The sequence below is a fragment of the Diachasma alloeum genome, unplaced genomic scaffold (assembly GCF_001412515.2).
Source record: "Diachasma alloeum isolate Michigan unplaced genomic scaffold, Dall2.0 Dall_scaffold_00199, whole genome shotgun sequence".
In the NCBI taxonomy this organism is placed as follows: domain Eukaryota; kingdom Metazoa; phylum Arthropoda; class Insecta; order Hymenoptera; family Braconidae; genus Diachasma; species Diachasma alloeum.
In genome coordinates this window covers 1,552,564-1,576,848 of record NW_021680364.1, presented here as the reverse complement: position 1 = coordinate 1,576,848, position 24,285 = coordinate 1,552,564, and the positions used below count along the sequence as shown (strand labels likewise).

At 38.8% G+C, this 24,285-nt stretch overlaps 1 protein-coding gene across 1 annotated transcript in view; it reads left to right on the top strand.

Annotated features, from left to right (window-relative positions):
* The window catches only part of LOC107035600 (T-box transcription factor TBX20), a 35,229-nt gene that overhangs the window by 3,003 nt on the left and 7,941 nt on the right, over nt 1-24,285 (top strand). The window contains exons 2-5 of the mRNA XM_015253087.1: nt 7,272-7,668; nt 11,879-12,152; nt 22,856-23,026; nt 23,109-23,185. Coding sequence (XP_015108573.1) covers nt 7,272-7,668; nt 11,879-12,152; nt 22,856-23,026; nt 23,109-23,185 — 919 coding nt within the window. The remainder of the gene's footprint in view (nt 1-7,271; nt 7,669-11,878; nt 12,153-22,855; nt 23,027-23,108; nt 23,186-24,285) is intronic.

The window sequence follows — 24,285 nt, the reverse complement described above, 5'->3', positions numbered from 1 at the left end:
CCCTCCCCTCCCCCGCCCTCTCCCCCCTCCGCAATAATCACACGATAATTTCCGAGCGCATGAAGGTGAGAACTCGATGTTCTCACTTCTGGTCGCATCCGTGCGTTTGCAAAGATATTATTAGCGCCCTTGACGTGTAAAATGCGTGGCTGAAAATCCACACACGCGAGAAACCACCGCCCCCCCCGCCCCTCTATTTCGTAAAAGTTCAACGTCGATTTACCGACGCCGGTGATACACACGCGATGGGAAAAATATCTTCAAATATGCATATATGTTAAATCGAAATAGTAGAAGAGGCGCCCTTGTATTACAATGCTCGTCGTGTGTATATTGACGCCTACCTCAAACAAAAGAGTGTATTTTACATACAATTTAACCTCTGTTTACGCCTCCCCACCGTTTGTCGACTATTCCCGTGTACATCAGTTGTTTACGTCTTTACAGTTAAATAATTACCGAGCGATGAGCTCTCGAGCGAACATCCATCGACACACGCGTGTGCTGGGTGCTATGTACTAAATGCATATTATATATTGTAGAACGTAAGAGCCTTGTGCAGCTGTGATGTTCTCACGCCGGTAATTACCGGCTCTCTCGTGCTAACATTCAGGTGAAAATAAAGAAATACCGAAGAATAACTGAAATATTGAAATGAACGAGTCCGGTTGACGGAGGATATCGAACCCTTTGGAACAAAGACGGGGTACATGGGGGTTTTGATGTAATTGTAACACTTATGGACATGCTGGCTTCGATGAAAACATCACGTCGCTCGTTCATGGAGAAAATGGACACGGGAAAAATGCAAAACTCGTCGGGATCGTCGCGGTTAATCCCTTGTATGGGAGAACGGGTTGCCGCCGCCCCGCAGACCCCTAAATTACACATAAATACGTATTTATGGGGGATTTATGCGGGCATACTGGCCTCATTTGGATTTTTTTTTGCCTTTTCCATCTCGCGAACGAATTAACTGTCATTTCAGGTGTAACGATATCTCGATAATCTACCGGTGTACAACATTTTCTCTGGTATTTCGAGAGAATGGCAGAGGTGAACAAGGAGTTCGTGAAGTAAGTCGAAGAATCGGATTTAAAGTAGCTCTATCCTTACGGTAAATTCAAAGGTTATTGAAAACTGTAGAAAACTCGAGTAGATTCTCAATTCTGACTTTTTCTCTCAATTTAATTATCGTTCTGATTTTTCAAAGAAGAAATGTTTTACAATCTGGATTGAACCCAGCGTTTTATGTGAAAATCAACATTTCGATTGTAATAAAAATTTAAAATCTGAATTTTTTTTCATTAGATGTGAAAGAATCAAGAATTTTTTGACACCTCATAAAAAATAATCCACTGTTTTGCAAACAAGTTTTATTATTTATTTATAAGAGGGAAATGTTTGAAAAATATCAATATTTTGCGAAATTTAATTTAGATAATACTGACTGCGTATGAATTTTTTCAAATTTTTTTCATGCAATTTAGTTGGAAAATTTAGAAATTGAAAATAGGGGAGGATGGGGCAAAACGGCCCCCCTTCAATCGTCAATATTTTCCGATTCAATAATCCGATTGGGATGAGTTAGAGCTCGTTTTGAAGAATGAAAAATTATCTTCAAAATGAAGTTGAAACTGGGAATTTTCACAATGTCATTCACAAGTTATTGACAATTGAAGGGGGGCCGTTTTGCCCCACCCTCCCCTAGAGCTACTTCAATTCGAGCAGATTCTGGAGTCCTTCAAAATTTTTGGAACTTCAGGATTTTTTGAAGCACGGGGAGAGAAATGTTCAGAAAAAATTCCGGAAATCACATATTAATTTTAACTAATTTCGGGATAGAAATGAGGAAACGATGACTCATGATACACTTTGATAGAACGGTAGGATAATTTTTATCAAAAATTTCTCTCCGCGCAGGAATAATTGAACTGGAATTTCAATTCAGGAATTTCTTCTTCAAATAATCCACTCTTCTATTGGAATCCTGAAATTATTTTTTTCATGTAATTGAGGGCGGGTAAACGACTCATCATGTGGAATCGAATAATTTTCATGGAGAATCGGTGCGAGAGGTTGAGCCCGCTTGCGGCCGCTTCCAGTTCCCCCTCTTCGGTGCGAGGGGAACCGATAATAGAGTGATCAATGACCGTGAGTCGATCATTTCTTTCCCTCTGACGCGGGAAAGTTGATAAGGCGCGACGACAATTTACTGGGGACGAGTCAATATGATGGTAATTAGGCTCGAAAAAATGGAGATACGAGGAAAATAATGCTGATGATAATGGCTTTTTCGTTGACACGTTTCAACCGATTTTAGCTAGAGAAAGTTGAGCCAAAATTGAAGACGATGCGCCTTCAGTTTTGGGGAACGAACAGTCTGCGGGCCAATATTGTTTAATTTATTCGATGACATCACTCGCAACCTTCAGTTTCATCAGATACTCGATTCGAAAATTTGAAAATTGACAACATTATTTCATCATCGTAATAATCCCCAGGCGCGATGTGAAGTAAAAAACAGAAGCCATTTGGTGAAGGGAAACAATACAAACCGATAACATAGAGTCGACCAGAAGGAGGAGGCTCAGGTGGACATTTATGTACAATGAAGAACTGATAGAAAATAACAAAACGATTTCCCCTAGAATTCTAAAAAAGCGGATCAATTCTTAAATTCAGAAAATAAATGGTTTTTCATCAGGTTCTTAGTTACAAATGTTTAAATCGTGAAAGTTGTTTATGATCATGATAATAATCGTCGTAGGTCATATGTGGAATGAATAACAGAAGTCATTTGGTGAATGAGAATGATAAAAAATCGATAAAGAGAAATGTATCAGAATTATTCAAGCTCATGTGGAAATTCATGTGAATGTTCATTTGTAATGAATGGCTGACATGTTGATACAACCAAAAAGAAATTCTCAAATGCCAAAATATCAAAATCTTCTCACCAAAAATTGTAAAAACAACGATCGATTTTCAAATTTGTAAAATGAACAGTTTTTCGACTTTATATATTTTTCTGTTTATTTAATGAGGGACTTTGAACTTTCACTTTCGTCAAGTTCTCAATTACAAAAATCAAAAAAAAAATTCCAAGACTCAAAATATCAAAAACTTTTTCCCCAAAAATGAAAAATCGCTGATCGATTTCCAAAAATTTTCCAAAATAAATTTCGACCTTCATCTACTTTCCAATTAACTCAATGATTCATTTCAAGCTTTCGCTATCAAGTTCTCAGTACCAAAATTCGCAAATAAAAATTATTCATCATTGCAATAACCCTCCCGTAATAAAAAACAGCAGTCGTTTGGTGAATGAAAATACTAAAAAATCGATAAAAACGAATCCACCAGAATGAGGGAGCTGGGTGTGGATATTTATTTGCAATGAATGATAATAAATCATTGATTATTTCTGCGTGGAGAAGTCGAAAGCGCCGGTGGCCAAATTAATCACGTGTGTAAATCCTCGGGTGTATAGCACCGGTGGTTCGGTGTTGGCTTGCGCGAGATAGGTAAATAGTTTGCATAACTCACGTCAACGTGTGGGGGCCTTGCACGGTACATATCTCCCGTAAAACGTATACATGCTTTTTCGCGCATCTATTCAATACCGCGTGGTGCACGAGAAAATGTATAATAACAGGGAAAACTGCAGTTTAACATTGCTGTAACACCAACTAGGTACCATCAGAAATTTATTTCCACCGGACCCAGCACAACTCGGGACAATAATCGGTGTCGTAATGCGTTCAGACGGAGGGGGTTGGGGGGCACTGGGAGCATTTGTTCAACGAGGATTATAATAATCGCACGTTCGCGTGAAAGGTTCCTGGACACGATCGTTTGTTACGATAAATGCCTTGTATTTCTGTTTCGCAAATGCGACCTGATCGGCACTAGTTTTAGCGTGCCGTTCGGATCTAGGCTCGAGAGGACGGGGTTTAATGAAAGTTCACGAATCTGGGAGACAAGAGATTGTTGGGCAATTATGTGCTTTGGAAGTAGTAGTTTATCGATTTGAGGAGAACTTATCGGACACAGGGGAAATAGTTGATTATGTTATAAAGATCTTTTCGTGTCGAGTCAATTTACTTGTGGACAAAGAGAAAGTTTCCACCTGATCGTGATAATTTTCGGAGTAGTAATTGCGCTCGTGAGACATTTATATGTCTTTCGGGTAAATACAGTCGTTCTACGGAGAATTATATGAGGCTCCGGCTTTATCAAGTGAATGTTATTGAGTAGTGGATATCTTTGTCCAATAAACACTTACAATTTCCGTGGAACAAATGATAATTTCAAGAGGAAACTACAATTTTCTTGCCGACAACTGTGTCATTGGGAAAACTAAATAATTTCGAGGGGAAAATTTTCTTTGGAAAAAAAAAATTCTTTCCTCGTCAATGTATTCTTTCTATGGTATAAACCTGTGGAGTTCTCTCAGATCAACAAATGTTTGTCGTGCAAAGCCCCCTCCCCTACTGAAAAAACCGAAATACACAAAAGAACCAAAAAATAATTTTTGTCATCTCCCAGTTGAGTTTTTGCGGAATATCTCCAAATCTAAGGGAGATAGCGAAATTTTCATAATTACATTTGTTGTAGCTCTCAATCGGCTCTACAAAAAAGGTTATACCAAAAAAATTGCTATCTCCCTTAGATTCCGAGATATTTATTGAAACCTGGCCAACAGTCAAAATTAACTTGTACCGTTTCACCACTTCGCTACTGCATTTATCTAATTACCCCTCATTGTCAGCGACAAAAATATCATCAGGTCATTACTTCTAGATACATTTCGGTCTCTCCAGCAATTAGGGAAATTCCTCCAAAAACTGACCCTTTGTTCCTCTCGTCGTCCCGTCCAAGGCCCTTCAATCAGAATACGATTTAATACAGTTGTTTTTTCATAGAGTGTTAAAGCAACCATAAACACCATCATTATATGCCCCACGATAGCCGATGCAAATGATGGTAGTCAAAGTTGTCCATTCGCCCTGAAGGCCTTTCTTCCAGCATCATCCACCGCAATAAAACAACAAGTTCGTTATAAAAACGGTAGACAGTTGTCGTTGTCAATGAATAAAACCGGAGAACCAGTTTTTGGAATATGAATGAAGGTGGATGTGAAATCCAAAGAGGGTTGGTGGAAGGGGAGGGGGAGGGAGGGGGGAGACTCACCGCGAGAGACATAATTACCCGCGAATTATGACGGGATCGAGTTGAAGTTGAACCACTCGACGGGTTAGAAAAAGAGAAAGCTGTATCGAAGGATGAAGCTTTTATGTCTATAATTTTTCTTCTTTACGATGATACGTGGCGTAAAGCATCGAAGGGATCATTAATGATTGCGTTAATTAGACTCGGATGTCAACGATGCGTTAGTTGGAAAAATCGTACGGTAATTTATGTATAGTTTACGAATAGGAGACGTTCAAACTCATCGTAAATGTGGGTTCCGTTAGGTGGTGGATTAAAGCGTCATGAACTTATCTGGTAATAATTACAAACGCTTATGGATTTGATAAAACCGTTCGGCACGAACTGGGATGAGGAGTGGAATGGGATTATAGGCGTCCGGCAGAGATTTGAATTAAAGTCTAGTTCATCAATTATGAAATGACCAATTTGTTGTTTCTTTTGGAAGAGAAGCACCTGTTTCCTTAATCGGGAAGATCTTGTACAGCTGCGGACACCTACTGAGACGGTTCCTATGCCAACCATGAAGACCAGTTTATTGGGGATTACTTGGTGATTGCGGCGTGGAAACAGACGACTGATTTTTGGCTACATTTGAAGCAAAAACCTCTGCTTGCGCAGAATCACGTTATCTTCAGGCTTTATTTGACAACTGAAGTTGGCTGATTGATGAATTATAGAATCAGTGGTGACTTGACTTGTCAAAAGAACCAACACCTACTTTTCCAACTTTACGTATTTAATCTAGAAGTTCTAAAGCTGCGAACACCTACTAAAGTTTTCATCTTAGAGCGAAAGTTCAGCTTGTGAACATTCTAACTCAAACAAGTCATTCATGATAATAGACTGAATGATTAATTGGTTTCGTGGAAAGAATCATCTATTTCGTCAACTGAACTCTTTCTGATGGAGATAACCTCCTAAAGTTGCGAACACCTGCTAAAGAATTTTTCTCTCAAGTAAAATTCTGCCTGCGCAGAATTACATTAAATTCAGATCTTTGACAATTGGAGTCAACGGATTCATGAATTATAAAAACAGTAGTTATTTGACTTCTCCAAAAAAACAACACCAACTTTTCCAACTTTCGTTCTTCTGATCTGGAAGATCTAAAGCTGCGAACACCTACTAAAGTTTTTATCTCAGACCGAAAGTTCAGCTCGTGAAAATTCTAACTCAAACAAGTCATTCATGATAATAGACTGAATGGTTAATTGGTTTCGTGGAAAGAATCATCTATTTCATGAACTGAACTCTTTCTGATGGAGATAACCTTTTAAAGTCGCAAACACCTGCTAAAGAATCTTCATCTCAAGCAAAAACTTCTGCTTACTCAGAATAGCTTCAAATTCAGGCCTTGTTTGACAATCAATCTAAGTCAGATGATTCATCAAATGAATAGTTAGTAGTCTTGACCTGAAAGAAGCAACACCTTTATGAAAAAAACAACACCTACTTTTCCAACTTTAGTTCATCTAATCTGAAAGATCTAAAGCTGCGAACACCTGCTAAAAAGTGTAAAAAGTCAACTAAATATCTTTCTTTCGAAAATTCAAATTCAGATTTGTCACTAGTCAATAGATTTTTTGGAAACAGTCATTTATTCCATCGACCGAAGTCATTGAGATTGGAACAATTGCATAAAGCTCACCTCATGCCAAGAAGTCCTCATCTCAGACAAAAACATCACCTCGCGCTAGCGACTCCTAATTCAAGCCTCATTAAGCCGATAAAATTCCAATATTAATGCCCTCCAATAAATAATAAATACGTCACCAGGTGTGTTTACAGAACCTACTCAGAATGTTTACGATGGTTCTTCAAGCTGTATATCATGAACACCTCTTCCGTTAATTATTACCCTACCAGCGCCCGCCGATTGCATGCAAGCGTTGACAGTATCCCCGAGTCTTAATGACCCTCGTCTTTATTTTATTCCTTCCTCTCCTTCTTCAAGTGTTGAGCCACAGAATTTAATATTCCCTAATTAAGAATTCATATAAATAAAGTATACTGCAAGTTCTTGAGTTGACCTTCGAAAATTTACACATTTCCAGGTGTTGCAAGATCATCGCCAGTCAATATCGTCGCAACCGCAACAGTAGTTACCGGTGATGCACTTCTCGACGACGATGATGATGATGAGGTTGACGAGGGTGTGGGCGAGGCTGAGAGCGAGGGTACAGAGAAATCAGCCAATGGCGATGATGAGGAGGTGGACGTTGATGTTGAAGAATGCAGTAGTTTGGATGATGGTCCACTTGGTTTGTCCGATGGCCTCACAAACCGCAAGTTCAATGGTAGTAATTCAGCGAGTAGAAAGGTACCTCAGCATAGGCGAACAACTTGTAATTCCGAGGAGCTTAAGAATGTTGACTGTCACTTGGAGACTAAGGAACTGTGGGATAAGTTCAATGAACTTGGCACTGAGATGATCATCACTAAAACCGGCAGGTGAGTCGCAGTGGATTGTTATTTCTTTAGAAGCCGTTTCAATTATTCCTGAGCACCGTATTGAATTATTTTTATGATATTGTTTGTGGTGAGGTTGTCTCGAATGAGAATGTGGACAGGAACTATCAGTTGGTGGTCAATTGATGCTGCTGGTGTGGGGGAAATATATATCTTTGAAAATTCAAGCTGTTTCGTCGTAGAACAGGATGTTGAGTATTAATTATATTGAAAGTATTCACGAAATGTTCCAAATTGTTGATTTCTGTCGTTCTAAAGAGTATTTACCGCCTCCAACTCAAGAGAAAAACTGTAGTGTATTTTTCTGTTCATGGAAACTACAGCTAAAAACAGAAAACTTGAAAATGCTCCTGAAATGAGACCCTTATACCCAGGCCCTACTTCTTGAAGGCGGTCGTAGCAATACGCAAAGGGAAAATGACTCTTTTGGATAAAAAGAAAATTCCTAAATATGAAAAATATTTTTCTAGAAAAAGTTGTCTTTCTAAAGAAAAAACCACATATTCTTATCAATTACCCCGAGCACCATCATCCATTATATTTATGATACAGTTTGCGGTGAGGTTGCTTGGAATGAGAATATGGACTTGAATTATCAGTTAGTGGTCATTTGATACCCTTCATCCGGATGAAATATACAATCCGCGAAAATTAAAATTTTAGAAATGAAATAAACTTATGATGATTACAACGAAATATAATTTACACTTGGCGATCGTAAAGCTCCTCGCGGGTTAAAGTGGTGTCCAATTTTATAGGTTATGCTAATAAAGTACGCGCGGGGTCGACTGCAGCTGCATGCCTCCTTTCCGCCGTATTCACCGGGATGCGTGACCATGTCGGAATTATGAGATATTCGTGCTAACCGTGTGTTCTATATGCGTATATATATTATATTGTATACGCACCGTAGAGCACGGTACACAGCAAGAGAATGACCAAGCATTTGGCTTCGAAAATATCATGAGGGAATGATCCCGGTAAATTAGATTATCACAAGGATTACTATTACAAAAGTAAAATGTCGCTTTATAGTTTACCTAATCATCCTAGGATAATTCATACTTGTAGGATGTTCATTACCTATTATTTGCGTGTTGGTTGATGATAACGTGTGTTAATGAAGTAATAACGTTTTCATATACACTATGAAAATGAAATTTCGTCGCTTCCCACTTCGATTATCCTGAGTCATTAGGATGATTAATTATATCCTGACGCGTGTACAAGGAATGGGTGGTGCCACACGATACCGGTAACTTGATGTTTCTATAACCATCGGGGTCCCCTTCCGACAACTAAGAATAACCCACGACTGGACATTGTTGTAAACTATCATCGTAAAGCGTGAAATTTACCTTAAAATTTTTCATTCTCACAAGTCCAAACAGACCACTATCGATTCGCCTCGGCTTGTTAGGAGGCTTTTAGATAATAATGGAACGACGAGTTTTCGGGAAAATGGTGTCTCGTTAGGGAACGGTGAGGGACGCCCTTCCACGCGCACCACTTTTACCTTTTTTCCGATAAATGACAATGAGTGAAATTATACCAATCAGGTGGAATTGTTGGGGCACAGTTGGGGGGTTGGAAGTGTCGAAGGTTGGAGGAGCTTTCCCACGTTTCGGACTTCATTCGGAGGTGCCTCGCCCTTCAACACATTCCTTCGGGACATTCATGCAGAGACGGTGGGACAAGAATAATGCACAGATTTCTAAGTTGAGGCGGGCATGGAGATGATGGGAATTTAATCATCGGGGGGGTCGGAGGGGAGGTACGGGTTGGGAGGAAGTGGTGATGAAATTACGGATGTTCAAGTATTTTGGGCATTTTTCGGATGAATTGTAAACTTTCATTTCAGCCTTGGTTGAACCTAGGGTAGTAACACACATCGGAATTAGCGAAATTTTAAATTAGAGTTAAATTTGGAAGAAGTCAATTGTTAATATTACTCTCCAATTTTTGGGTTTTTCAAAATAATCATCAATTTAAATTTTTTAATTCCGAATTTATTTTATTCGAATTTATTTTATTTTTTAAAAACGCAAAGACAGCCTGTGGAATTTCTCTGTAGAAATCCAATGGAATTTTCCAGCGAACTCGCTAGGTTTTTTATGATTTTTTATCGTACATGTAACTTCATTATAATCAAATTTAGCTTCATTATAATCACATCAGTCAGGAAATATTTTTATCCCCCCGTAATATACAATATTTTATTCTCCAAGGATGAATATAAAAAAATATATAATATGGGCCAATTCCATATATTTTTCAAATTTATCAAAAGTACCTAAAAAATACTTATAAATCATACATTTTATATTTAAAAAAAATATAAATTGGGCCAATTCAAGATATTTTTTTACACATTTTTCAAAATATAAATTTTTCCATGTGTGTACATTCATCAAAAAATATTTTTATCAGCCTCGTGACATAACGTCCTATTTCCGGGTGTCGGCTCACGAACTATTACATTATCATTGATATCCAAGCTTGCTGACACAAACAAATTAAATCCTCAACCCAACCAATACCCCCTCCCCGCATATGTCGCCTAATTACTCCCAGCAAGCTCAGAAACACAAACCGAAGTTGAAAAAAACATATAATTTCGAATCTCCCGTACTCTTTAAAAACGATAGAAGTGAGTAGGTGTGGACGAGCAGGTCAGTAAAGACAGGATGCAGTGGTATAGAGTGAGCTCGTCACGCGAACCCTTCATCAACGCTACCGGGCAACCTACATTATGTACGATGTGTGTAACAATGTATGTACACAGGGTTTTGTTGAACGTACGGTAGCTCAGTCGGAGTACAAACAAAAAGTTAAGTTCTCTATACAAAGCGGACAATGAAGGAAGAAAAGAGAGTTCATTGGAATCGTCGAAGGGGCCCGGGGGCTTTGCCCCGTCATTCCAGGTCTGGTGTAATGTACGATATGATTATAATTATTACAGTGACACCACCAAGCATGTGTGTGAGAGACTGGTGAGTCGTTAGGTAAACAGTTAGCTCGATGAGTATTGACTCCGAAATGTGTTAACCATCGACAACAGCTACTGGTCTTGCTCAATCCGCCTCGAGTAATTTATATCCGAAAATTCCGTGTCATTTGTCACCCACCCGAGTCAGACACCACGATGATCAGGCTCAAGAGCAATTGAGACGGCTAATCACCACACGATATGGACTCGCAGAAAGTTTAATGTGGGTTAGACTAATCTGCAGTTCAATTCTCGTTAGACAAGCTCTCCGACTCATGCATAGATCACCAAGGGGTTGAGTTAAATATAAAGCAATTATCTGAGACTGAGCTAGACTGTTTCATTCATCACCAGGCAACCTATAATTAATCAATCCTCTCGGTAGTAATAAATCGCTCCATCGATATTCTGCATTATCGAATTTAGACTTGAACAGCTCCTGTTATCTGCCACAATAGAATACTGACGACTCCGCAGAATTGAAGAGCCGTGAAATTTTCGTACCAATCGTAGTGCAGAGCAACACAAGCTACGAGTGTGTGGAGGAGAATGAGAAGCAGAATGGCCAGACAGCAGTTTGAGACACGTGAAGACAGAGTAGAAATTCCTCTGACTTGGGCATTGGGAGTTTGCATGGCAGGTGTCCTGTTGTGTCTACCCCTTGCTGGCTTTCTCAAGGTCCTGGCCAACTCGTCAGTCGGTCTTTGGGTATGGCCCGAGTGAATCCCCGCGGGCTGACGTTTTCTCGAGAGACTACATGGGACCGTTTCCGTCCACCCCAGGGGACACGTAGCAGCGTTGTCACCCTTGTTGATATTGTTGTTGGGTATCGTACGGCATCGGTTGCGCGGGTTGCATGGCCCAGGACACACTATTGACTTTCCCCTGTACGTGCGCCTCCGCGTGGGACGGGACATCCCTGAAAAATGAGGAATCACTCCTCTTCACCGCTTTCTTTCGTTCTCTCTCTCACCCCTGATGCAGCCCAAGCTCTGCTCGCCATATGTCCTTGCTGCGTGGATTGGCATGCATTAGTCGACTGAAATGATTTCACAATTCGTCACGTTTCAACGTCACAGTCTGTGACAACAGCTAGCTTACCCGAAATTTAGTGTCATGATGAATTAATGAGGTGTCACATTTACTTTTGTCAAACTTTGGTTAGAAAGCGCCAACACAGTCGATTGTCTTTTATGGTTTCAGGCGAATGTTCCCGACCTGCCGGGTGTCGTTCAATGAACTGAGGCCCGAGGGAAGGTACTCGGTTCTCATGGATATTGTTCCAGTTGATGATAAACGGTACAGGTATGCATATCACAGGAGTTCTTGGCTTGTTGCGGGGAAAGCTGACCCACCAGCACCAGCCAGACTCTATGAACATCCCGATTCACCGTTCACGGGGGAACAGTTGAGGAAGCAGGTTGTGTCTTTTGAGAAAGTCAAGCTGACTAATAACGAAATGGATAAACATGGACAGGTGAGTCTTAGAGGTAAATAATTGTAGATGAAGGGATTTTAAAAGTGAATTCTTTTGGCTGAATGGTTTTGGAGATTTAGAGAAGAACCTTTCGATGAACTCAATTGATCGATTTGATTTTTGAGAAGATGCGGAATATCCGGAGGACAAGTTTTTCATTTTTAGAACGAATTTACTTATGAGTGGGAATTTCAGGGCTCGAATATGCGTTGTACTTAGAATAAGAGATTGTTTTCTCAATTTTGAGAGGAAAATGTCTGGAATTGAATTCCAAAAATTTGAATTTCACATATTTCAAGGGGTAATAGGTCTTGAAACGTATAAAGAGATGAATTTAAATCAAATAATTCTTGGCTTGATGTTTTTATGTCAATTAAAATGGAAATGTTGTAATTGTACAAAATAAATAATTCATCCATTGCAAATAAATTATTCATTTGAATCAGATTAACGAATTAGTGGATTATTTGGTGTTCACAAATTAGTTTCTTTCGCCGATTAACAACGATTTCATTTCTAATTGATGAAGTCTTCATTTGGATCAAGATTTAAGCAGATTTATTTGAAGGCAGGAAGAAACATCGATTCAAGAACGAAAATTGTCTTATTTAAAAAAAACAACCTCGAAAATAAACAAAAGTTATTGACAATTAAAATTTTTCATCTGGTTTTTAAAGAAAATGTTTTTGCAAGAAGTAAAAATTTTACGTTTTCTGAATTTCTTGAAAAATTGAAATTTTATGCACAAACCTGGCGAATTGACTAGGAAATTCTAGTGGATTTCTATTAAACTTTCTATTAATTTTTGGCCCATTCCATAAAAAAAAATTCCGCAGTTGATAGCGCATTTAGAAAATGAATATTAGGAAATTTTTTTTTCAAGTGAATTCGATTTTTCTGTTTTTTAATCTATTCAGATATCCTCTGTATAAATTTCTCAGCTCAAATTTTCCATGTTTTTCGCTAAAAAAAGGAATGGGAAAAACTGGAAAAATTCATGTCGACGAATTCTTATAAATAAAATTTCAAAATAGAAAAAGTCGTACAAAAATATGAAATTCGAATCATTTTTTAAATAAAAATATCTATTGGACACTGTCTACCAAAAGAACACACTAAACCAGCGGAGTCCTTCACTGAAGTAATTTGAAAACTAATATAATTTTCAATAGACGTCCAACAAAGCATCAATATAATTTTTCGTCCCATTACCTAATGTTTTCCATAAAAAATTTTTCGTGCGTGGAACGACATTTCCTTCCGGACCCACAGCCCAAGCCCCCAATCTCCCAAAATTCCCACCTTTCCTTGATTCCTCTTCTGCCTTGCAAAATGGCCTTGTCGATCAGTCGACAAGGCAATCTCTCGTCTCCTCGTTATAATATCGTGGCATCGTGACTACTCCTGACGTGCTAACTGTGCGTGCATTTTACCAACCCGCCAATCGTTCCGCGTCAATAAACCGACATTTTCATATACCCATCTCCACATTCTCGCCCGCTAACCGGTTAGTTTTTTACAAAAAACGCGCGTCGTATTTTTTTTCGCCATTGGATTTTTTTCCTCATCCCAAACATTTTCTTTTCACCATGGAGACGTCTTTAACACTGAAAACGAGGAGGACTATCGCTCCCCGGGAACATTATGGCCGTTATTACCAAGAGGTGGGTGCATGGGGGCATCGTAGGTGGTTAGTGTTGGCTCTCGCACACCCCGAGCGTTCTCTATAAGCTAATAAATTCAATGGATGTTTGCCCGGAGCTTTTGTCATGATGATCATGTGCCCACGCCCGTTTTACCGCGGCTCCCTCCCCCTCCCATCTATTCTAAACCCGCTCTACACACCAGCCTTTGTGAATCCTTTCTCAAAGTCGTTGTACATCCGATGGCTCGAGTACTACCAACTTGACAGGGTTGATCCACACCCACGGGACCAACGGATGAAGCAAAAAAGTCGGGAATGGGAGAATAGAGAGAGGAAGAAACCCGTGATATGGATTATGCACTGGCGAGGGTATTAGTGGAGGTGAGAATTTCGTATGTATATATCAGCGTGAAGTGAGAATAAAATGAGATGGAGAAAACCGGGTAAAGAGCCAGTCTCGAGAATACAACGTTGGAGGAGCCACGCTAACGCCAGTCAACTCGACTCAAGTGGTAGAACATTCCACTGGCTATGGCCACTATTTCATCGTTTCGTATGACGCGATATTATAAGACCCCCCGTCTGTGAGCCAACGCTACTACATGGTGGTCCTAAAGACACTCGGGAATACGTGAATTTACCTTTTGTTCTTTAATTTTAGGGGCTTGCGCACGCGGGATAGCCAATTGAAGAGGTAGATCGATCACGGAGAGGAAAATTCAATAAAAATTACAAGAAAAAAACGTGAAAATTACGTTTCGAAACGTAATTCGCGAACGAGGGAAAATTCAGTAAAATGTGTGAGTCGGAAATTCGACTATTTGTTCCGTAAAAATTAACCCGTCTGATGACTCACCGCTGGGGGGACAACAAGTCGTTCCGTAATTTTTCCCCAACTATTGAGAAATTTTACCGAACGGAACGTAGAATGAACTTGCCAGATTCATAAAAATTGTTCAACGTTCAAGAATTTTTTATTTTCGAGGCATAATAAGTCGGCAAGTTTCTGTAAGATTTTACTTCTTCGGGAAAAATTACGTGACAATTTCGTACTTTGTTCGGTGATGAATCTGAATATTCAATGAACGGTTCAGATTTCTTCTCTTCCATTCCTATAAAAAGTGCCGGAAAACGATTCCCCAGTGTGGATTATCTGAATTGTTCCGTAATTTTTACGGAATATTTCTGTCCGTGAATTTTTTTTTTCCGCTGAGAGAAAAAAATTCGTCTGCCGAAAAATTATTCGTTCCACTGAAGATGACGTTTGTCGTGTTGGATCCATTTACTTGTGGACAAAAAGGAATTTTCCACCAAAACATGAGAGATTTATGTCTTTTGGGTAAACAAATTCGTTCTACAGAGAATTATAAAAAATTCCTAGTGATATCAATTTTTTTAGTCTTTACAGTTGACGTTCCCACGTGAATTTTAGGGAATTTCCTCACAATTTAATGAGGAAATCAGTGGAAACTGTAAACTTCATGTGAATTGTTCAACAAACATTTTAAAAATTCAGGAAAAAATATTTTTGAATTTAAAGTGAATCGGAAAATGATGTAAATTGTAGAATTTCACTCTGATTTCTAATTGAAACTGTTTAAATCCAACTGAAATCTACCTGAATCTGGAAACTCCGTCATCTGTTTCCCTCTAAATCGAATAAAATGTCACTCCTCTGAGAATCGCTACTAGAATATCCATGAGTTACAATTTTTTTTAGCAGCGTGGCTATGACACATTCCGGACTCCTCGGAATATCTCGCTAAAAAAATTCTCATTCAATTACATTCTGACAAACGGAGAATATCTATGAAGGAACGAGGAATATTCAATTAATTCCAAACAGATCTTGATTTCATTTAACAATGCAAACAGTAGTTTAACTAAAAAGATGGGAAAATTTACTCAAAAATTGGAAATAAAGACGATCGGTGAAATATTTAATACCTCTAATTAATTAATAATTATATGTCAAATTAATTTCAACAAATCCAGAAAATCCTTCTAGAATACAGAATACAGAAGCATTCAAAATAGTAGAATGTGAAATAGAAACAGCAGAAAATGAAGAGATGACGACTCGTCTCGTCTCATCACCTGCCAGAATACAAAAAAAACGTTTTGTCCTGTTAAAATTAAATAAAAAACATTGGGGGCAGGACGGATGGGCCATTTGAAATTGAAACTACCAGCAACTTTCAAAAGCCTGAAATTGTGGAACTTGAATCAATACAATGAATCCATTGTCACCGTTTTGGCTTCAATCGTATGCTCCCGGGTTTCTTTGAAGCAAGTTGATTCCATCAAAATTTGGCACTCGAAGCCTTCTCACCTTACCCCCGAAATTATCCACGCTGCATAACAATCGTTCTCACGCGAAATCCAAACGTCTCGGGGTGATGAGGTGTTAAATTTCCTAGGGTCAAACGCGACTGAAAAAATTATAATGCAAGTAGTAGAGACTGAGTTGAGCTCGATACATTATTTCTGCATTCCACACTGTTGAAAATATTGGGCTGGAATTTTCTGGTATATTTCTTGGAAGTTTATCTCATTATAATTCCACTGAAATTTCAAGGAATTTTGTCATTGAAAATTCCATATTTTACGGAAAAATCGGTGGAAGCTGTGAATTTCACTTCAATTGTTCCATGAAAGTCGATGGAAATCAGAAAAGTTCAAGCAAATATATCCTTGAACTAGATTGGTCACCATATCAGGGGAAACCCCGCCGCGCGTCGTTTTTCTTCAATTACAATTGACTCGCAAACCGGAAAAATTGAAAAAATTCAACTTTGTTAATGGAAGTGTCAAAAAAATTATAGTAGTCTTTAGAGCAGCATATTTCCGCAAATTCCTAAAGAAAACAAATTATTTCGAACAGATGAATTATTTTTTCCCGTGTTAAATGAAATTGGCCGTCACGCGACGTTGCCGGAAACTCGCTGAACGCGCCCGGGCAGTGTAGAGTGAACTCGGCAACGCTAGAGGCTAAACACACGGCGGGGAATCCCCGCGGAGGTGACCAGAGCCGCTGGGTCGAGCTTGGTGACCAGACTAGGGTTAAGCGTGTTGAATAATTCCGTGTCACTCTCCTAAAAATTAGGTCTGCCGAAAAACTATATGTTCCACGTGAGAATATTTGATGGAGTGGAACAGATTTACTGGAGGGAAATTAACCAGCTTGATAGAAGAAAATTTAACAACTTTCACAAAAATTAAATTATCGTCGTGATCATCCGAAATATCCCTAGAAGAATTCGAACTGTTGGGCAGTTTTTTTTTTCCAACAGTGCACGTTAATTCCCCTCATTGAATTTTCCCACTCCGTCTCTCTTTCTCTCTCTCCTTCCCTCAACATTCTCATCGATTTACATACACATTTAGAAAACCCGTGTTGGAACTTGTAAATGCGATAGGACGACGATATGAACGCGTGTACCGAGCCCGGCCGAGCGTGTCGTGACAAGCTTCTCGGCCGAGGGTAAAACAACCTTTTATTTCTTTTGTATCATCCTTCAGTTAGCTTCTGAAACGAGAGAAAATGGAATGGGAGGAAGGAGCGAGCAGGAGAGGAGAAAAAATAAATTGAAGAGAAGTCATCTGCGCTGATGGAGTTTTGAAGAGTCCTGTATAGGTTCTTGGGCGTCTCATAAACAACGGAACACCGTGGAAATGGGAGAGAGACAGGGACAACAACAAATGTCGTGACACGGGTCCACGGATCGTTTTGACACTCTTTAAATGCGCCCGTCATTTTTATTCTGCTGTCTGGCAAATATAGGGATCCTTTATGTGTCACTAAGGAGCTTCCAAGCATATCTCGTTTTACGAATACCAGACGAAACCGACACGAATGTCGCTGTTGAAAATGCAAAATCTTCTGGTGAATGGGGAGGGAAAATTTGTGCATTCCAGAACTGAATGTTGCAAACAGAGGTCTTTGAAAGTCCGGGAAAAAATGATCCGTAATTGGAGTGTTGCAAGAAATTTGTTGGTTGAATAAAATTAAGAAATTCATAAAATGGAATACATTACTTGCGATATGAAAATTCAATGCTTTGTACACTTCGGAATAAATTAATTATTCATTTCGTAGAATGAAGAACATTTTCATTGAAATATTATACGCGAGTTTATTAATTTTCAACGAAAAATTTATTGAAATAAAAACTTTATTATTCGAAACGAAAAATTGATGTATTCTCGGACTGCAGGTCCATCCCCAACTAATGATTATTTCGACCCCAAATATTTAATTAAAAGAAATTATTGTTCTCGACGCAATCCACTGGTCTACGCGTGTACTATTAATGCCCTCGAGTCCTCATAATTTATGTATCTACAATCAACCCAGGATTTATCGAGTTCTGACAACGCTCATTACGATCTAATAGATACTATCTTTGTTTCAAAGAATGACTCAATCCACGTCAAACATGGAACTGTTGAAAAAACTAATACCCCGAAGGGTCGCATTCCACAGTTATCCGGGGCAAATTGACACTCATCATGTGGAGGTCGATCTGCTCTAATTTTCAGAAAACGAGCTCATGAAGCAGGAGAAAATGTCGCTCTAGTGATGGCGCGAGACGCGAGGGAGACATGACGAGACAAGATGAGACAAACGAGACGAGAGACATGACGAGACGAGACGAGAAGAGTCATTCGAGACAATGATAGGAACGAAACGAGAATAGTTATTCGAGATAATGATAGGAACGAGACGAGACGAGACAAACGAGACGAGAGACATGACGAAACGAGACGAGACGAGATGAGATAAGACGAAACAAGAGCAGACGAAACCAGACGAGACAAGACGAGCCAAGACGATACGAGACCAGACGAGACGAGACAAGACCAGACGAAACCAGATGAGACGAGACCAGACGAGACGAGATGAGACAAAACGAGACAAGACGAGACAAGACGAGAGAATGGTTTTCTGACGAGACAAAACGAAAAGATAGTTTCTCGTCTGGTCTCGCGACATCAAGTGTCGCTCGACTCTAGGTACTAAATACCGTTAACACATCCGCAAACGATTCCCAAGTTCCTCTGTCTCAATTACCGACCACCGCGACATCAACAAGATCATTTAATTAAACCAATGACAGACTCCCATGTTTACCCGTCATTTTAATCTCCCTAATTACCCAGCATAACGATCAAGTTGTTGAATGATAAAACTGTCTCCAATCCCAGAAAATATCACAATTTCTCTCTCAAACTGGCGCCTAATTACATAACCAGTTGTAAATAACGCGATCGATATTCACTGCTGTTGAAAAAATTCCCCGCCTTACTCTCCCCCCCATTCCCTCCATGATTACCTCTAATATTCCACTGCAGGTTAGAAATAGCTGAGGCTCAAGAGGAGGAAAAAACGGGGGAATTATTATGCTGAAGGAGGGGAACGGTGGAAAAAAGTCGAGCGAGTTGGTTATAAATCGCGCGTGTAATGCCGCTATCAACGTGTATTACATGGATGGCGCGTTGTTTGATAAATCGCCACATGCAAATTGTGCTCCCGATACTCGTTGAGCTCTAGCTTGGAAACTATTACACTCGGTGAGTGATACAACGTTCGAATGTATTTGTGTGCCGAAGAAACTCGGTCGATTCCTTGACCATGCCGGCGGGCATATTCGTCGAGTCCCACGTGAAATCCAGTAGCCAATCATTTTTTCAGGGTATTAGTCCCGCGAGATTATAATTATGCTTCGTGTAGATCGGGAGTTAACGGTGAACGGGGAAGAAATGTTGAAAGGTGAGGATGAAAAAATTGGAATGAAATTTTCGTTGGCTATCGCCGGCAACGTGACTCGGGAAATATTATGAAATGGATTGAAAAAGCTGCCGGATGTTCGTTGGGTGTAATTATGGTAATTTATTGGGCGTCGAAGACACGTTTAGGAATTCCACGGGGACTACTGGCGGAGAGGTTGAATGGTTATGAGTGGATGTTTCGGGAAACAGGGATTATTGGGTGATGATTGGGTTTATAGGTATTTTAATTAGTTTATGGGGTCAGAAATTTTTTGGGGGAACTTCTGGTATATTTATTGGGATTTTATATCGCATTCTATTGAAGTTTGGAGGAATTCGGCTTTAAATTAGCGGAAAATGTAAATTTCAATGCAATTCCGAAATATTAAGAAAATTGACTGGCAAGAAAAATTGAATTAAATGTGGGAATCGCGATGAAATTGACGATTTACACTTTTTCGTGATTTTTCCGATAAAATTAATCACGAGAAGAAATTTTTTTTTCGAAAAATTGAGAAAATTTCCGATTAAATCTGTATTTTTGGATATATTCTTTTTTGAATTATAGTATTTGCATCGTTCAAATTGGAAAAATTTTTTGAAGGAGAAAAAAATTGAATCTGCTGTATTTCTGTGAATTATTGAGTTGTAGAGTTCCGGCAGCGCTCATTTTTCTTCTTTTTACTTCTATTTTACGATGAGAAAATGAAAATAATACCAAAAATTTTGAGGCCATATAATTGCTCGAATATGTTCGTTCACTTTAAATTGATTAAGAATTCAAGGAAGAACTCAAAATTTCGAATTTCATTAAATAACAACACAATTTTGCTTTGGGAAAATTTCAAGTTAAGTAGAATTCCATTAAAATTATGAAGAATTTTTTTTTAGAAAATTCACTATTGGTGAAAATTCGCTATCGTTAAATCTTGGGAATTTTCATCATTTCGTAATTAAAAATTTAGAATTTTATAGTCAAATAAATGTCAATTTTAATTCAATTATTCCATGGAAATGAATATATATTCCATTCAATGTCTAGAATGCATGACTTGATGTCTTAATTTGAGACCCTAAACATGACCTAAATTTGGGGACAAAAAGTAGACAATGCCTTGATTTCAGAAAGTAGTTTTTTTGAAATTTTTGCGGAATCATCACTTTAAAAAAAATTTCTCCTCTAAAATTTTCCGCTTCATTCAAAATAATTATCAAAGAATGCCAATTATGAATTCCGCTGGGGTAAAATGGATCGTTCTTCAGAATATGTGGGCATATGCACGAGTAAGTCATCGAATTAAAGATATCTACGACAGGTTTATCAGATGCTGAAGGAAGAATGTTTCCTTAATTTTTTTTTTAAATACCTCGCACCTACGTTATAATATGTAAACGAGATCGTTCAGGAGGCAGGCATCATATCCAGTGACGTTTTAACGTTTGTGGTGGGGAGTACCTGGTGAGAGAAAAGGCCCCGGAGCTTCGGGCCACCTGCGGGCCGTTAAACAGTTTCAACAGTTGCTGGGTCCGTGGCTCTCGCAGCCGCCACCATAATTCATATTAGCGATAATACATGTGACTTGGTTTACCTCCATATAATTTTTTATATCATCCTCTTGGGCTAATTGGTTCTGATGGGCTTGGAAGAATTCATGCGTGTTTCAAAGAGAATTTTTATTTTGGGATTAAATTTGGGAAATTTTTGGAATTCTTTTTCGAGTGACACTTCCACTTAAATTTCAGGGCATTTTGGCATTGGAAATTCACGATTCGATGGACAAATCTGGAGAAACTGTTTATTTCAGTTCAATCATTCCATGAACATTCCGAAAATTTGAATAAAAATTATTTATGACATTGCGTCGTCAATAATTTTTCGTAAATGGGATCCACGCCAAATCGACCACTGAAAGAAATGGATGTCAGGGATTTGGTCGCCGATTTTATTTCAATATCAGTGACTTATAAAAAAATGTTCCTAAATTTTCAGCCCTTAATATTGATTGACATCAAAGTTATGATTTTTTCAATTTTCAACACTTTATTTATAAAAATTGTTTATGGAATTTTCCGTGGAAAATGTCCGTTTGATCCTTCTTAAAGTCTCAATTTAAGACTTGAAAATCTCCACTTCATCATTCTTAACGTCTCAATTTACCCGGTTAAGTCGATTTTGACTTTTGGCCAGTTTTTGATGAATATCTCGGAATTTAAGAGAGATAGCAAAATTTTTCTCATAACCTTTCTTATAACTCTCAATTGGATCTACAAAAAAGGTCATGACAAACATTTTTCTATCTCCTTTAGATTCCGAGATATTCGTCAAAAACTGGCCGATAATCAAAATCGACTTGACCCGGTTTCCCGCTTTGCTACTGATTTGTAAATACTTAAAAAAATATGAACTAAAATCTAAAATGTAAACAAGAAACCAACTGCCATAAGTGTAACAGATCGAGAAATGTGAAGCAGCAACGACGGTGTGAATCCACAATGAGGATTCCAGCACTCTAAATAATAAAAAAAAGTGCGGAAAGTGGAATTTTGCGCACGCAATTCGCGAAAAGTCACTTGCGCCCAAGTGATGAATTTTTCTCCTCCGTCCCTCCACTCCTTTCTCCATCCGACTACACGGACGCTGGTTTTCGTCACAATTCTCGCAAGCGCATCATTCCCGCGACAGGAAATCGATAGGAAAGTTGACTATCGGACGATCGCGTGTTCACTCATATATAAAAGCGCGTGCACTCCGGTATCACGCGAGACCCGATTCCTACCGTCCCGTACATAAATTTATAAATGTTACAATCATGCGCATCATGCCGCACACATCCGAGCATTTTCTCGTTCCTCCAACGAGTTCCCGAGACCGGACTCTCTCTTCCTCTCCTCTGATACAGAGATAAGAATTGATTCCTATCCCGCGTCGATATCACCAACACTCCGATCGCATATGCACAGACGGACACTGACTCTGATATATACATCAACGTCGCTGGTCGTTCATAATTTATGGATTCCATAAATTAATTACAACACAGCGGCAAAACGCGTTTTAATTAACGTTTTATTTTTTAATTAATGTACGCCTGATCGCTGTTTTTTTCTCTCGTCCCTCTCTCCTTCCTTGTTTTCCAATCGTAAGCCATCAGTGCATCGTTTATTTTATTTACAGATTGTATTAAATTCGATGCATCTATAACAGCCGAGAACGCACTTTATTAAGTACTAATTTAATACGGAATATTCACGTAACCCACCACTAAACCATTAATTTTATTTACAGATTGTATTAAATTCAATGCATCGATATCAGCCGAGAATACACTTGGTGAGGTTGCGTGGCAAGGACGAGGAAAAGGGGCACAAAATAACGGATTTAACTAAAGAAGAGCACAAGACTTTCATCTTCCCCGAGGCTATTTTCACCGCAGTCACTGCCTATCAAAATCAATTGGTGAGATATTCAAATTATTCCTCTTCATGTGATGATCAAGTCGTCAGCCCTTCCCTTCAACGAAAACCATTTTATTCAACAGATTACTAAATTGAAAATCGACAGCAATCCGTTCGCCAAGGGCTTCAGGGACTCCTCGAGACTGACTGATTACGATAGGTGAGTTTGAACCCATTACTCCACTCTTCATTCTAAAAATATTTCTGTGACTCATCCCGGGATCCTTCAAAACAACAAATTCTTCACTCCTTTCTCGGCTTTTTCTCGGGAGATTCTCTCAGAAGTATTCGAGTCTCGACGAAAACACGAAACCCGCCCATCAGAGTGTCTGGGCCCACCTCCAACAAATCAACACCTGTCCCTTTATTATCCCAAGGATCCATTTGGGAGATATAAAAACGTCCGAGGAATTGTAATATCAGGTGGATGATGACATATCCTCCAAATTCAGGTTCATAGAATTCCGAGGGAGGCGAACCGTTGCGCCTCACGAAGAAAAACAAGTGGGAAATTGCTTTCGTTACAACGTAGTCAATATATTTTTGCTAATAAATCAGTAATTTTTATTTCGAATGGAACATTTCTATGACGATGTATTTTGAATTGAATTCAGTGATTCCTTGAATGCCATAAAAAATCCCGCCCCTAATATTTCCATCCCCCCCATCACTATATCTCAAACCCAAAAAACCTCCAATTCACTCTCCTAAAATCGCAAATGCGAGTAACAATAATGTCAAAACTTCAAAATTCCATTGAATTCCCACTGAAATTAACCCCTCATCGACCCACGAAAATATGAATGACTCTTTAAAATTGATTATTTCCAAAACTATCGAATTTACCTCAACCAAACAAATAACGCCTAAAGGAATACTGTAGCTTCAATTCCATATCGGTTTCATAATTTTCCCTCGATTAGAATCGATTACATTCTAGTTGTATCGAGCGTCCTCCACGCTCCCCCTTAAGAAGTACCAGAATGCCTGTAATTTTCCCAATTTTTGACCAAATTTCCTGCTGAGAGTTATCAATATTAAAAAAAATCGAAGCACATTAATCTCCAGGAGGTGATAATGAAGATCAATGTGTTTGGGTTAAAAAAATATTAATAATTTTGAGCCGGAAATTTGTTAAATAATTTCAAGAAAATCAAATTAATTCAATTAAATCAAATTAAATCAAATTAAATCAAATTAATCCCCCCAAAACGGTCCCCGAAATTTGACAATCCCCCCCCCCTCCCCCCATACCGACAA